Source organism: Hemiscyllium ocellatum, chromosome 8, assembly GCF_020745735.1.
Source record: "Hemiscyllium ocellatum isolate sHemOce1 chromosome 8, sHemOce1.pat.X.cur, whole genome shotgun sequence".
Lineage (NCBI taxonomy): Eukaryota > Metazoa > Chordata > Chondrichthyes > Orectolobiformes > Hemiscylliidae > Hemiscyllium > Hemiscyllium ocellatum.
Genome location: NC_083408.1, coordinates 74,374,576 through 74,390,076, shown reverse-complemented (window position 1 = coordinate 74,390,076; position 15,501 = coordinate 74,374,576). Strand labels below are relative to the sequence as shown.

Sequence of the window (15,501 nt, the reverse complement as noted above, 5' to 3'; positions counted from 1 at the left end):
AAAGACAAAGTTAAGGGCACTCAACCTAAAGGCATACACACCATTTCCAACAAGATAGGTGATCAAAAGACACAAATAGAAGTAAATTGTTCTGATTTAATTGCCATGACAGAATCTTAGCTGCATCACAATCAGCATTGGAACTAAATATTTGATATTTAGGAATGACAGACAATAAGGTAAAAGAGATGGAATTCCCCTCATAATATAAAATAGAATCAGTACATTAGTAAGGGAGAACCTCAGATCAGTGTGAGAAATCTGTTTGAGTGGAGCTCAAGGAGCAAGGTGCAGCAGACATTGCTTACAGTTATTTATAGACCACCAAATACAGATGGGGGGGAGGGGGGATGCAGAGGAGGGTGGGGGGTGCGGAAGAGAGGCATTAATCAGGAAATTAGAAAAGCTTGTAGTATAGGAAATGCAACAAATATGAGTAACCTCAATCTGGATGTAGATTGCACAAGCCAATCGAGCAGTAAAGGTAAAGTCCCCATAGTCCCACTTTCTCATTACAGAGAGATAACTGGTGGTGTTTATACCTGAGGCTCATCATGCCTCAGATGGGGGTAAGGTTGAGGAAGTGGAACCTTTGTAGTAACTTCACTTGAAGTGGGAATTGAACCCACAATGTTGGCACTATTCTGGAGCACCAACTGAGCTAACCTTTTGGGATGTGGAACTACAAAATTGTAGAATATTACATTATGTTTGAAATTGAGATAGTTACATTTGAATAAGGGACATTATAAGGCATTTAACACAAATTGATTGAACTGAATTGGAATAATACATTAAAAAAACATTATTGTACATTGGCAATGGGCAGTCTTTAAAAAAGAGGGTTGTGAATCTTTGGAATTATGCACTGCAGAGGGCTGTGAAAACTTAGCCTTTGAGTATATTTAAAGTAAATGTTGATAAATTTCTGATTGCCATTGGTATAAAATGTTGCATAGATAAAGGCATTGAAGTGTTTGTGAAAGTGAATTAGATGGTGAAACAGGTTCAGTGGACTCTTAGAATTCCTCCACTGTGGAAGTAGGCCTTTCAGCCCAACAAGTCCAGACTGATCCTCCCACCCAAACCTATTCTTCAAATGCACCTAACCTGAACACTATGGGCAAATCAGCATGGTCAATTCACTGCAGCATCTTTTGATTGTGGGAGGAAACCCACACAGATACAGGGAAAATATGCAAACTCCACATAGACAGTTGCCCTAACACTGGGAGGTAGTAGTGCTAACCACTGAGCCACCATACCAACTCATAGCCTCCTCCTCTGTTCCTATATTCCTATGTAACAAAGGGCAAGCCTCAATAAGCTGAACAATTATTTTCAACTCCAATTTCTCTTGTATAATGCTATTTCAGGCTTAGAATTTCAGAATTTAATTTGAGTTAATTTTATGATCAGGAAAAGGATTATTCATTGAGAATAGAGCACTCAATAAGTTATGTTCCAAACATTTCCTAAATGTTGACTTTTTAGATAAATGTTTATTTGAGCAGACCTATTGCTGCTGTTTGAAATTTCATGAACAAAATAGGTTACTCTTCCATCTTCTAGCTGTGCACATATGTATGCAAAGCAAATTCCACCTACTAACATAAAAACAGAATGTTGGAATATTTATAGTAGTCTGACAATGTGTCACATCCAAAACATCTTTCTTTTTCAAATGCTGGTCAATGTGTTCACTTTGCAAACTTTTATTTTTGTTCAAAATGTCCAGCATTCTCAGTTCTGTTATTTTGCTACCTCTATTGATATCAAATTGTTTACATCCAATTTAATACGTGATGAAAGGGTTGATTTATTGCACCTGACAAACTTACATTTTGAAAACTTCTCATTGTCATGAGGTAGAGAGTGAATTTATTCAGTGTCTAACAAAAATAAGATTCTAGGCTCACATTAGTCAGGAATCAACATGTGAGGTATATTACCTGAATATCATTACCTTTCTGATTGGGTTTTCCCAGCTGGCTTTAGTACCACATAAATTTCTGTCAGCAGAATCCTTATACTTTTTTCAAATGTCTTGTAAAACTTTCAGCAAACCTGATCTCATGTTACTGGTTTAGTTTCCCCACCTGGACAATGTTGCGTGACCACTGAGTGGTTCGTTTTCTCCTCTTCCCAGTTTTGTTGTCATAATCAGTGTGGGGAGCATTTGATGCTACAGGAGAGGCAGTTACAGGAGACGCAGCTCAGCAGCTACAGGAGATGATTGAGCTTGTGGGCCTGTGGGCCTTCAATTTGGTCAGCGGGAAAATGATAACCACTCCTCTAGCCTGGGGATTCTGCTGTCAGGAGGCAACTTCACCATCTCTGAAGTTAAGGAGGTCGTGGGCAGGGGCCTCCTCGTAGCAGACATTATGTACAGAAATGCTCTCCTCAGACTAATTAATGCGTATGCCCCCGTGTGAAAGAGTAAGCAGTTGGCCATCCTGCAGCAGCTTCCACTGTTGCTGGTTACATCCAGGCCAGTCATTCTGACCAGAGGATTCAGTTGTATCATTGATGCAGAATGACGATCCAGTGGGGAGGACAGAAAACTGGATGCCACATCCAGATTCCTGATTGAAATGGTCAAAGATGCCAAGCTGCATGACATCTTCAACACCCCTGCAGACAGATCGCAGCATAGATACACCTGGTCATGGCCAGTCAGGTCTATCCACTCAAGGATAGATTTCCAGTTTGTGTCCTGAGCGTACCCGCTCAGATCCAACAACGTCAATCTGGTGTTCTTCTCTGGCCACTGCCTCCTGCTGGCTGACTGCCACCTACAGGCACACCAGCCGGCGGTCAAGGGAACGTGGAAGCTGAATGTGGAATTGTTAGCCCCAGAAAACATTGAGGAGCTCAAAAGGTATTGCACAGGTTGGAGAACCATGAAGCTCCTCTTTGAGTCTCCAGTGGATTGGTTAGAAATAGTCAAAGTGAACCTGTGTAGAAGGTGAGAGAGAGGTGGGGAAAACTGTCAAATATTCAGAAGGGAATGCAGAACCTACTCCTACTGCAGATAATTGAGGGTCAATGCCACAAAGCACTCAGGAGATGAAAGGTCAGCAAGCCTCTTTCTTTGCCTTGGAGACATACAAGATAATCTCCTGGTCCAGGATCCACTCCATGGAGCAGGACGAGAAGTGCTCACATTTCTTCTTCCAGAAGGTGCTCAAGGAGGGCTCCATGCTCAGCAGCCTGCAGGAAGAAGATGGCTCAGTAACATCATCTCAGTCTGACATCATGAGGATCAGCAAATCCTTCTATGCCAATCTGTATGACATGATGCCAACCGACAGCGTGGCCTCCCAGTCGTTCCTGTCCTCTATCACAGAGGTCTTAGATGACAGCATGAGGGAGAGGCTGGACCAGCCATTATCTCTGGATGAGCTGACCAAGGCACTCGAGTCCTTCGAAAACTCTGGGAAGTGATGACTTACCAGTTGAGTTCTATTTTGCTCCATGGGACTTGATCAGCCAGGACCTTCTGGAGGTGTATGTCAGTTTGCTTTGGGCAAGTACCATGAGTGAATCCATGAGGAAAGGCATCATCACGCTCATCTACATACAGAAGGGAGAGAGGGAGGATATTAGCAATTGGTGACCAATCTCACTGCTAAAGATGGGCTACAAAATCAGGTCAGGTCTGCTTGTGGATCAGTGATTAACCACGACCAAACCTGTGGTGTTCCAGGCAGGAAGATCGCTGAGAGTCTCGCACTCCTCAGGGATACGATCGCCCACATACAGGACAGGGGGTGCACACCTGCTTCATCAGCCTGAACCAGGACAAAGCCTTTGACAGGATTTCGTACACATACATGAGAGATGATCTCTCCAAAATGGGCTCTGGGGAATTTCTGTAATTGGATCCAACTACTCTGCACCGACATTGTTAGGACAGCCTCAATCAATGGGTGGGAATCAGACCAGGAGTCAGGCAAGGCTGCCCTCTCTCTCCTGCCTAGTTTGTGTGCTGTATAGAGCCATTTGCTGAGTCCATCAGGAAGGATGTGAGCCAGACAGGGGTGACTATTTCTGGCAGCAGGGGCCAGGAACTGGTGAAGGCCTCCCTGTACATGGACGATGTTGCCATTTTCTGCTCCAATCCACTGTCAGTGCACAGATTCATGTGCACCTGCAACCTGTTTGAACAGGGCTCGGGGACCAAGGTAAATCTTTGAAAACTGGGCTGACAATCCTCTATCCCCTTCACCGTCAGGACTGACCACCTGAGTGTGCTGGTTAATTAGTTCAGAGGGGTTGGGGCATGCACTAAGTCTTGGGAGGAGCATGTCACTGAGGTAGGACAGAAATTGGGCATGTGGAGCACTGGTCGCTCTCCAAGGCGGGTAAAACTTGGTCATCAGGTGTGAGATGCTCTCAGTGTTGTTATACATAGCACAGGTCTGGCCTATTCCCAGAACCTGTGCCGCCACAGTCACCCAGGCCATCTTTCATATCATGTGAAGATCGAAGATGAACTGTATCTGATGGGATACCATGTACAAAGATCTGTACAAAGAGGGAGAAACACATCCAATGTGACCCTCACTCTGATGGCCACCTTTGTGGGTGGCTGCATCAAACTGTGCATGGATCCCTGGTACGCAAACACCAAGTGTCACTACATACTGAGGTTCTACCTGTCCCTGCTGTTGTGAAGGATGGGCCAGGCCTTGCTGCCACGGAATGCTTCAAGTGGTTGGACCATTTCATATCACCTGTCTTTCATGGACGGTGGCACAGTGGTTAGCACTGCTGCCTCACAGCGCCTGAAGACCCGGGTTCAATTCCCGACTCAGGCGACTGACTGTGTGGAGTTTGCACGTTCTCCCCGTGTCTGCGTGGGTTTCCTCCGGGTGCTCCGGTTTCCTCCCACAGTCCAAAGATGTGCGGGTCAGGTGAATTGGCCATGCTAAATTGCCCGTAGTGTTAGGTAAGGGGTAATGTAGGGGTATGGGTGGGTTTCGCTTCGGCGGGTCGGTGTGGACTTGTTGGGCCGAAGGGCCTGTTTCCACACTGTAAGTCTAATCTAAAAGCACGTAGTCCTTGAGACCCTTGGGGAAAAGGAGATGGCAGATTCTGGAGAGCAGTTCCCTGCACAGACTGTCTGGATGCTTCATTGCCTGAACTCTCAAACAAGCACGAGAACATCGTTTGGCTGGTGGTGAGAAGGGCTCTGCTGGAGAGATCCTTTATACATGCCCGGACTCTCTGTACCACTGCACGCTGCCCTCGAAGTGGCTGTGGAGGGGGCGAGACTGGTGCACACCTCCTTCGGGAATGTGTCTCTGCAAAGGAAGTTTGGAGAGTAATGTATTGGACGCCATGCTCTATGGTCTGTTTCTTGAGACTGACACTGAGTTGAAAATCAACTGTGCCTGGAGGACCATCAACTCGGTGATAAACTCTCTTTGGTCTGCCTGAAATTTGCCGGTCTTCCAGTAGAAGGAATTGACCCTAACTGAGTGTTGCAACCTGGCACATTCCCAGCTTGGAACAACTGCTATCAAGGTGCAGTGGGGAAAGACCGCATGTAAGGTCCTTCTGCTAAAGAATAACTGGGGCTCCATTCAGTAATTGGACCCCACAGACGCCTCAGCTAAATGCCAAGAGATTGACTGTAAATATAGAGAATGGTGAACATCAAAGACTTAATTTGTTTTCTGTAAGTAAAGAGAGTATAGATCTGAATGGCTTCATTAACTGTAAATGTCCAAAAGATTTATTTTTATGAATAAGCTTTATTTTTACAATTAAGAAAAAAACAATTTGGTACAGTTTGTGAGGTTTGACTGTATCATGAATTGCTGGTTCTAATATTTTGACTTTGTTATGAAGAAGGTTTTTCTACTTAAGCTAAATGAAAGTAAGTTAAAATGTAAGTAAATAGTAGATGAAAGGAAATTGAACTTCTCTGCAACTGAAATACTGAAATAATGCTGCTGTGAATTAATGAGCTATTATGGAGCTTTTCTGAGCTAAGAGTGGCCAGTCTATGGTAGATGTAATCATTTGTGATTGTGACATTGATAAATTATTCCTTTTCATCCTTCTCAATGAACAGTGGCCTTTGAAATGGATAACCACACCATTCTCCTCTAATGGTTCTCCTTTATTATCCTGTTGAGTGGGACTATCCCTGTCTGGTTGTATTCCTAGCAATGAATTATCTTCTCTTCCAGCTCCCTCACCATCGCCTCTTGTGTCCCTTAAGGATCCATCTTGGAGCCCTCCCGTTTATCACTTACATGCTGCCCCTTGACAACATCATCCAGGAACACAAGGTCAGGCTCCACATTTACACATGATGACTGCCAGCTCTACTTCACCACCATCTCTTTCAATCCATAATTGAATTGGATTTGTTTGATATCCAGAATGAACGATAAAATATTCCTTCAACTAAATGTTAGGATCTGGAATAGTGTGTGTAGTCTTGGTCTCCTTAATTCAGAAATGACGGTATTACCTACAGGGAGAACAGCAAGAGTTTTGAAGAATAATAAGTGATTTATTTGAACCTACAAAATACATAAAAAGACAGACAGGGTAGTTGTAGATAAAATCATTCTCCCCAGTGAGGAGACTAGAACTAAGGGTACCATTTAAAAAATAAAAAAATAGCATTTGGGTTAACACAAAGAGAAATTCCTTTACTCAGTGGCTTGTCAAGTTTTTGAATTCTCTACTCAAAAGGGTGCCACCAGCTGAGTCTTTGAGTATGTTTAAAGCAGAGATTGATTTCTGATCATAAAGAGTTATGCAAATAATGTGAGTTAAAAGCACTGAAGTGTTTGATCAGCCATGATAGTATTAAGTGGTTGTTCAGACTTAATGGGCTGTTTGGCTCAATCCTGTTCCTATGTTTCTATGAAAGCCAAGGCCATTGCCTTAAGTCTTAATGCATAATTACAATTTAATTTGGATTTAAAGAAAATCAGTATTTCATCCTTCTCATCCACTCTGCATATTTCTAACAAGCGGTTTGAATTCCATTATCTCAAAAGCAATAGCAAATTAAGGAGGAGGGTCAAAGACAGTTCAAATCCGTTTTCACTTACCCAACTTCGAACTTCTTTCAGAGAACATCTGAAACATCAAATTCAGAAAGGTTCTATAATCGGTAACAATGCAGCTAGTGTCTCAAAGTTTAGACTGAGAAATGGTATGGAAGGTGCATCTGCACAACTGGGATGCTCACAATGAATATTAACAAGGTAGAAATTGTAGTAGGACAATGACCAAGGTTTAGACTATCATAAAGGCAGGATGCCGTATTTGATTGATGATAAGCAATTGGACATATCCATGGTTCATCAATCATGATAGAGTCTCAATTTCCAGAAGCAATGGACGGATTTACAAGGGAAGCAGTACTCGCTGAAATGTGTGACAATGACTTGTTCTAGTGTTTTGACTTTTGTAAGGAAGAAGACTTTTCTAATTTCAGATTAAACTGACCAATGTAAAAATTAACTGTGAAGGTGAAACTCAATTTATCCTAGCCACTGATTCCATCCCTCTCCCTGGTCACTCTTTGTGGCTGAATTAAATCATTTACAATCTTCATGTCCTATTTGTCGCTGAAATTAATTTTCGAATTCTTATTCTTAATCACCAAGGTTACCTACTTCTACCTCCTTAAAACCACAAGCTTCTATCCTTTCCTCAGCTCATCTGCTTCAGCTTTGTCCTTGTTCCAATAAGCTCAACCCCAGTGTAATACAAATCAAAGGATTGTGGATTCTGAAAATCTGAAAAAAAAATTGCAGGAGTATTCAGCAGTTTAGCAGGATCTGTGGAGAGTAGGTTTTGAATCTACAGCCTCTTCCTCAGAAATGATAGCAGCTCAGAAAAGGTCATATATATATATACTGTAGACAGAATGTAGGAAGTAGAGGAGATTGCAGACTGGTGTCCCCTTTGAGGAACATCTACAGTCTGTCCACAAAAATGACCCTGACCTTCTAGTCGCCTACCACTTTAATCACACCACTGTGCTTCCTGGTCAACATTTTTACCTCATGCCTGCTGCACTGCTCCATTCAAGCACAGTCCAATCTGGAAGAACAGTGTCTCATTTTCTGCTTGGAGAACCTTCAGCCTTCAGGACTTATTGAGTTCAATAATATTAGAACATTAACACCTTCTTCTATGTCCGTTAGATATCCCCACACTCCAGGCCTTGTCATGACATGGCCTAGTTTCAAGAGAGCCAACCTATTTTCAACTACTAATGGTCCACATTACCAGCTTGTTTTTCTTGCAAGCATATTATCATCCATTTGTATTCAGCAATCTTGAATTTATCACTACTGATGTAAATCATGGCCACAATCCATTGAATAAAAATAATTCGAGCAGGAAGAAATTCCAAAGTATTTAGCCTCAACATTTTCTAATCTAGATCATTAACCAGAATTTCAATTCCAATTAATAGCAAAATGTTAGCATGATTCATCTAAGTCAGTCAGTTTAAAAAAGAAAATTTAAATTAAAGATAAAATACAAATCAAAATGCACAGCAAGGTCTCAATCAAAATTGGATATTTTTCTTACCATTTGATATTAGAGAAAGGTTAAAGTTTTTAGTAAATTCCTGCTAGTAATGAAAATACTTCATTGTAACCACTCTTGGAACGCTAATCAAATTCACAATAATGAGTATTTTTCGGTGTTTTAGTTGATGGCTTAAGATGATTGTTTGTTTGAGCTTCTGAAATGTCATTAGTTATGTTGGGCATCCCAGTTGTACTGATGCATATTACACTTGTCATTTTAAAGTATCTTCTTCTCAAAGTTACCTTCTAAAGTTTCAGGCACTAGCTGTTTGTTGCTGATCATAGATCATTTCTGAATCTCATGTTTCAAATGCTGCCTTCTTTCAGTGTTAAGCTGTTGAATGCAAAAATCGATCTGAACTTTCTTCATCCCTCCTTGTTAAATTACTTCTGTGCTATTGAGATGGTGGAATCCTCACCTTTTGTTAGCAATATGCATAGGGAGTAGTGGCAATGAAATATTGTTTGTTTTAAGCAACAAACTAAAATGCTAATAGTGCATAGCATGCAATAAGAGCTTTTCTGAAAGGAGTGGCTTGAATGGAAGCTCATTAGAATTATGTTTAAATATGAGGTAACCTTCCAGCATGTAATTTGAATAACTTTTAAAGAGATATAATATTCTGCTGACTATTGATTTTCATTTGGTATTCACTACTCCACAGGGGTATTTTCCTTCAAACTAATCTATTTTGTGCTCTCAGGGGTAACATTACTCTTTGTTTGTCATTTTATTTCCTGGTTCTGCCTTTTGCTTTCTTTCTCTTTTAAAGGCCCTCTGGTGCTACCACTCCAGATGCGTGAATCTGTCTTTCTAGTGCCTGGTCAACACAACACCTTTCTGCAATTAATTTTTGTCTGTAACTGTGCTCATGGCTCTGCATATCATTTTAAAAAGCAACTTGGTTTTATTATGGAAGCCAGTCCAGATGGCCTTGAGCTAATATCCCAGCCATAATCTCACAGTGTCTGCACTAAATTCAATGTCATTATTCATGCAAAATAAACTGCTGAGCATAAAATTTATTTTATCTTGCTATGTGAAGCCTCCATACTTCTTCCATAAGTTGTGTTAGCTGCTGTAATTTCCATAGTCTGAATCTTTTGCGAAATAAATGTTTCTATGCTTCCTGTTGGTTTATATTTGTGTACTCATACATTTTAAGCACAGAATCATTTTATGAGGTATTTTAATTTCCTTCTCAATGTTTGAAATGCTATTGTTAAACAATATTGAACGATTGACTCCTAAAAAAAAAGTTGCTGTCTTTAGTTATTTGTAGAACACTTTTTGGGCCTCAGTTAGTTTCTTGCGAGCAAAACCCTGATGTAAGTTCTGCTAAAGTTCAGAAAAGAGTAGTGGATGGAATGTCTAAGGTAACCAGTTGATTCCCCTAAATATAATCTACTCAATAAGGTATGGGGTGAAAGATTTAACTACATTGTTATTTCCAGAATGTTGCTACAAGTATGCAAATAAAATTAAATTGTATAGAGCCAAAGATAAGTTTTAAGAATGTATGAAATAGGTGTTGTGTAATGGCATATATTCCAGAACAGACAGAGCTGTAATTTTAAGACAGTTACCTGATATCACAGCATAAGACATTTTGGATTAAAAGTACCCACCTCATCTTCAATCAGTCTATTGTCTAATGGAGTCTATGTAATCAATCAGTTAAGGTAAAGTAACATCAGAAAGCATAGAACCAGCATATATGTTTAAGTCTATGATAAAATAATTTTGTAAGTAAGTAATATTATAAATAAACTTCAAAATATCCACCTCAACAGAACTTGACCTTCTGTTGAATATGTTGCTTAGATTAACATGAATAGGAGATTACCAACAACATTATGGTGGCAGTACTAAAAGTTACCTGTAGAAAATGAATCTAGGGAATTAATAATGGAGGATAAAGTGATGGAAGATGAATTGACAACATATTTTGCATCAGGCTTCTCTAAAGAGCAAACAATTCACACCTTAGAAATAGCTATGAATCAGGGATTGAAATAGAAGAAGGAACTGAAGAAGATTACAATTATCAAGGAAGTAATATTGCGTAAATTATTGGAATTGTGAAATGACACATCCTCAGGTCCTGTTGAATTTTATCTTAGGGTCTTAAAAGAAGTTGTCAGTGAAATAGCTAATGCATTAGTTCTAATTTTCTAAAACCTATTAGATTTGAGGATGGTTACTTTGGATTGGAAAATAGCCAATATAACTCCTCCATTCAAAAAGGAAGAAGGCAGGAATCAGGAAACTCCAGGCCCCTTTCCTTAACATTGGTCATAGGAATGATGTTTGAAGGAAATTAAAATACCTCATAAAATGATTCTATTATTAAAGACAGTATTGGAGGACACTTGGATAACCATAAATTAATCAGGCAGAGCCAACATTGTTTTAACCAAGGGAAATCATATTGAATGAATTTATTAGCTTTCTTTGAAGAAAGATCAAAGGGAACCGGTGGATGTATTGCACTTAGATTCCCAGAAGGTAGTGAGATTTGAGAAGGTTTGTAGCTCAGGTTGTGGTTCTGGATGTAGATTTACTCGCTAAGCTGGAAGGTTCATTTCCAGATGTTTTGTCACCCTGCTAGGTAACATCTTCAGTGGGCCTCCACGCAAAGTACTGTTGATAATTCCTGCTTTCTATTTATATGTTTGGGTTTCTTTGGGTTGCTGATGTCATTTCCTGCAGTGAGATCAATTCCTGTGATTATGTCATTTCCTGTTCTTCTTCTCAAGGTGTGGTAGATGGGGTCTAACTCGATGTGTTTGTTGATAGAGTTCTGGTTGAAATGCCATGCTTCCAGGAGTTCTTGTGCATGTATTCCCAGAAGTATTTGATAAAATATCACATCAAAGGTTATTGCAGAAAATAAAAGCTCATGGTGTGGGGATTAACATATTGGCTGGCACAGAATATTGGCTAGCTAACAGGAAGCAGAGAGTCGGAATAAATGGGTCTTTTTCAGGCTGGCAGGATGTCATGAATGTCAACTGCACGAGAGTTGGTGCTGGGGTCTCAACTTTTTATAATTGATATAACTGATTTGTATGAAAAGATTGAAGGATAGTAGCTAAAGTTTGGAATGACACAAAGATAGGCTGGAAAGTGAGTTGTGAAAAGGACATTAAGGAGCCTAGGAAGGAATACAGATAAATCATATGAGTGAGCAAAGACTTGGCAATTGAAGGACAATGTGGAAAAATATGAATTGACCATTTTGGCAGAAAGAATAAAAAGGAAGCATATAATCTAAATGGTGAGAGGATTCAGAGAGATCTGGATGTCTTAGTGCATGAATCAAGGAAGGTCAGTATGTAGGTACAGCAAGAAATCAGGAAAGCTAATAGGAACTGAATGTAAAAGTAAGGAAGTCATGCTTCAGTTATACAGGTGAGATTCATTTGGAGTATATTGTGTAATACTGATCACAGTGCTCATAGAAGGATATTACTGCATTGGATACAGATCAGAGAAGGTCTATTAGACCAATATCTGGAATGAGTTTATTGTCTTTTGAGGAAAGGCAAGAGAGGCTAAATCTGTATCCTCTGGAGTTTGAAAAGAGTCAGGGGTGACTTAATTGAAACATATCGGATCCTAAAGGGACTTCACTGAGTGGATGTTGAAAGCATATTTCCCCTTGTGGGAGAATCTAGAATTAGAGGTCACAGTATAAAAATAAGAGGTCACCCATTTAAAACTGATGAGGAACTCTCTGTCAGAGAGTTTTGAGCCTTTGAAATTCCCTTCTTCAAAATGTAGTGGATGCAAAAGCTTTAAATATTTTTAAGGCACTGGTGGATAGATTCTTCACTATCAAGGAGTTGAAAGATTATCAGGGGTATGCAGGAATGTTGACTTGAGGTTAAAATCAGATCAGTCATGAACTTACTGAATGGCAGACCAGACTCAAAAGTCCAAGAGGTCTACTCTTGTTCCATGTTCATATATCAACCATTGCTTTTATTAAATTACAACAGTGGTTACAAGTTTAAAATAGTTCATTGGCTGCAAAGTGCATGAAAACTCTGAGCCTGTGAAAGGTGCTATATAAATAAAAGCCACTTCTATTATCCACAAAAAGTAGCAAATCTTCTCAATTCTCCAAGACAGCATCACCAAAAGCACATTTCAAACTGATAGGAATAACCAATGGTAGATTTTGAGTAAATAAGTTGGTGATGATTTGTCTACTTAAAACATAACTGACACCGAATAAACTGATTAAACATTAAGTAAAAGGATTGTAATGCATTGGAAAGAAGATACAAATTATTTATTTTGCATTTTGTTGCATTACAAAGATGTTATGAAGGAATTCCATTCCTCAGAGCTGACTCAATTTTTAATTCCACGTGTATGTGTACAATGCATTGTGCTGTTGTATTATTCTTCATGGCTCAGCATTGGTGTTATGTTTAATGGGAATGTGTGAAACATATTAAATAACTACATTGAAATTGTGTGCAATTGACCAATGTTATCAATGTAGCTTTCTACAGCAGCAATAATTTTGTCACGACACAGTTATAAGAGAGAGAGGAAAGCACCTGAAGTGAAGTCAGACTGCCTGTCAGGTTTCCAGTTAAGATTAGATTCCTACAGTGTGGAAACAGGCCCTTTGGCCCAACAAGTCCACACCGACCCTTCGAAGAGTAACCCACCCAGACTCATTTCCCTTTGACTAATGAACCTAACACTATGGACAAATTAGGAAGGCCAATTCACCTGATCTGCACATCTTTGGATTATGGGAGGAAACCCACGCAGACATTGGTAGAATGTGCAAACTCCACACAAACAGTCACCCGAGGTTGGACTCAAACCCGGGTCCCTGGTGCTGTGAGACAGCAGTGCTAACTTCTGAGCCACTGTACCACTCCACGAGCCACCATGCAGCCCCATGAGACATTGTGCCACATCCCCTAAATTCAAAACCAGAAGAGAAAATTAGAATTAGTACTATTAAGTTGAATATTCTGAACTCATAAGCCTGGTTAGAAATCAATGGTTGAATTCAGTCAGTCTCCAGTTCTCCATCGCCTGCTGGCAAAGTGTTGGCTTAGTCATACGTAAACTGATATGATAATGCATATTCTGATCATGAATACCTTTGTCAAGATGCTTATTTTTCTGACATTTGAAGATGACTGTAATTTTTATCATTTATATAAATGATTTGGATGCGAGCATAAGAGATATAGTTAGTAAGTTTGCAGATGACACCAAAATTGGAGGTGTAGTGGACAGTGAAGAAGGTTACCTCAGATTATAACAGGATCTTGATCAGATGGGCCAATGGGCTGAGAAGTGGCAGATGGAGTTTAATTCAGATAAATGCAAGGTACTGCATTTTGAGAAAGCAAATCTTAACAGGACTTATACATTTAATGATAATGTCCTAGGGAGTGTTGCTGAACAAAGAGACCTTGGAGTGCAGGTTCATAGCTTCTTGAAAGCAGTCACAGGTAGATAGGATAGTGAAGAAGGCATTTGGTATGCTTTCCTTTATTGGTCAGAGTATTGAGTACAGGAGTTAGCAGGTCATGTTGCAATTGTACAGGACATTGGTTAGGCCACTGTTGGAATATTGCATGCAATTCTGGCCTCCTTCCTATCAGAAAGAAGTTGTAAAACTTGAAAGGATTAAGTAAAGATTTACAAGGATGTTGCCAGGGTTGGAGGATTTGAGCTATGGAGAGATGCTGAATAGGCTACGCTGTTTTCCCTGGAGCTTCGGAGGCTGAGAGATTAACTTATAGAGGTTTACAAAATTATGAGGGGCATGGATAGAATAAATAGACAAAGCCTTTTCCCTGGAGTGGGGGAGTCCAGAACTAGAGGGTGTTGGTTAGTGTGAGAGGGGCAAGATATAAAAGAAACCTGAGGGGCAACTTTTTCACGCAGAGGGTGGTACGTGTATGGAATGAGTTGCCAAAGGAAGTGGTGGAGGCTGGTGCAATTGCAACATTTAAAAACCATTTGGATGGATATATGAAGAGGAAGGGTTTGGAGGGATATGGGCCAAATGCTGGCAGGTGGGATTAGATTGGGTTGGGATATCTGGTCGGCATGGATCGGTTGGACTGAAGGGTTTGTTTCCATGCTGTACATCTCTATGACTCTATATGAAATGATGTAACACTACATTTTTGTGTTCTATTTGTATTTTTGCCAGCTAACAGCTGTAATTCCCATTTGCCGGCATTGCTTCGTAAATTATTGATCGTCATTTTGCTGAGTCTGGTGATGATCATGTTGCTGTATTGTAGCGAGACTGCAACAGTCATCTATGAACAACTTCAGTCAAAACTCAACAGCGTTTTCCTGGAAATGAAGAATCTAACTTTCAGCTGGTTGACTTGGAGTGGGAAAAATTAAGACATTCATAAATGGCATTCGCATGGATTCTTAATAATCTTTAAGAGCAAGGACAACAATGTCTACTGTAGGCAACCTTAGCAAAAATAATGAGCTTCAAAGGTGCTGCTTTAAGTTGTTTTGGTTATCAAAATTTTGTAATTCACTCGAATGTCAATCCAATAGCTATATTCAGCACTATAAATTGAGTTACCTACAGTGGAAAGCAATAACTTCACTAAAAGCAGTGACTTGAAGCAAAGACCTTTCCTTACAAAATACAGAGAGATGGAAGGTCCCTTCCTGCCTGCCTACCATACAATCAGCAGTAAGTTATTACCTCATGCACTTTATTGCAACCATTTGGCACAAAATGGTTTACTTATAATCGTTTCTTTTCAATGTTAGTTTTAAATTTACATCAAAATCAAAGTTATTCTTCCCACTCAAACCAATTTGTACTCCTGCTGCAAATCCAAAGCTTGTTTGTTTTGTCTTTTATGAAATGTTCTAACTCACATTGACCATCATATC

At 40.0% G+C, this 15,501-nt stretch overlaps 1 protein-coding gene across 1 annotated transcript in view; it reads left to right on the top strand.

The window, feature by feature from the left end:
* LOC132818195 (uncharacterized) overlaps positions 1-14,988 on the top strand; it is a 49,215-nt gene extending 34,227 nt beyond the window's left edge. Inside the window, exon 7 of the mRNA XM_060828973.1 lies at positions 14,786-14,988. Coding sequence (XP_060684956.1) covers positions 14,786-14,988 — 203 coding nt within the window. The remainder of the gene's footprint in view (positions 1-14,785) is intronic.
* The last annotated feature ends 513 nt before the right edge of the window (positions 14,989-15,501 follow it).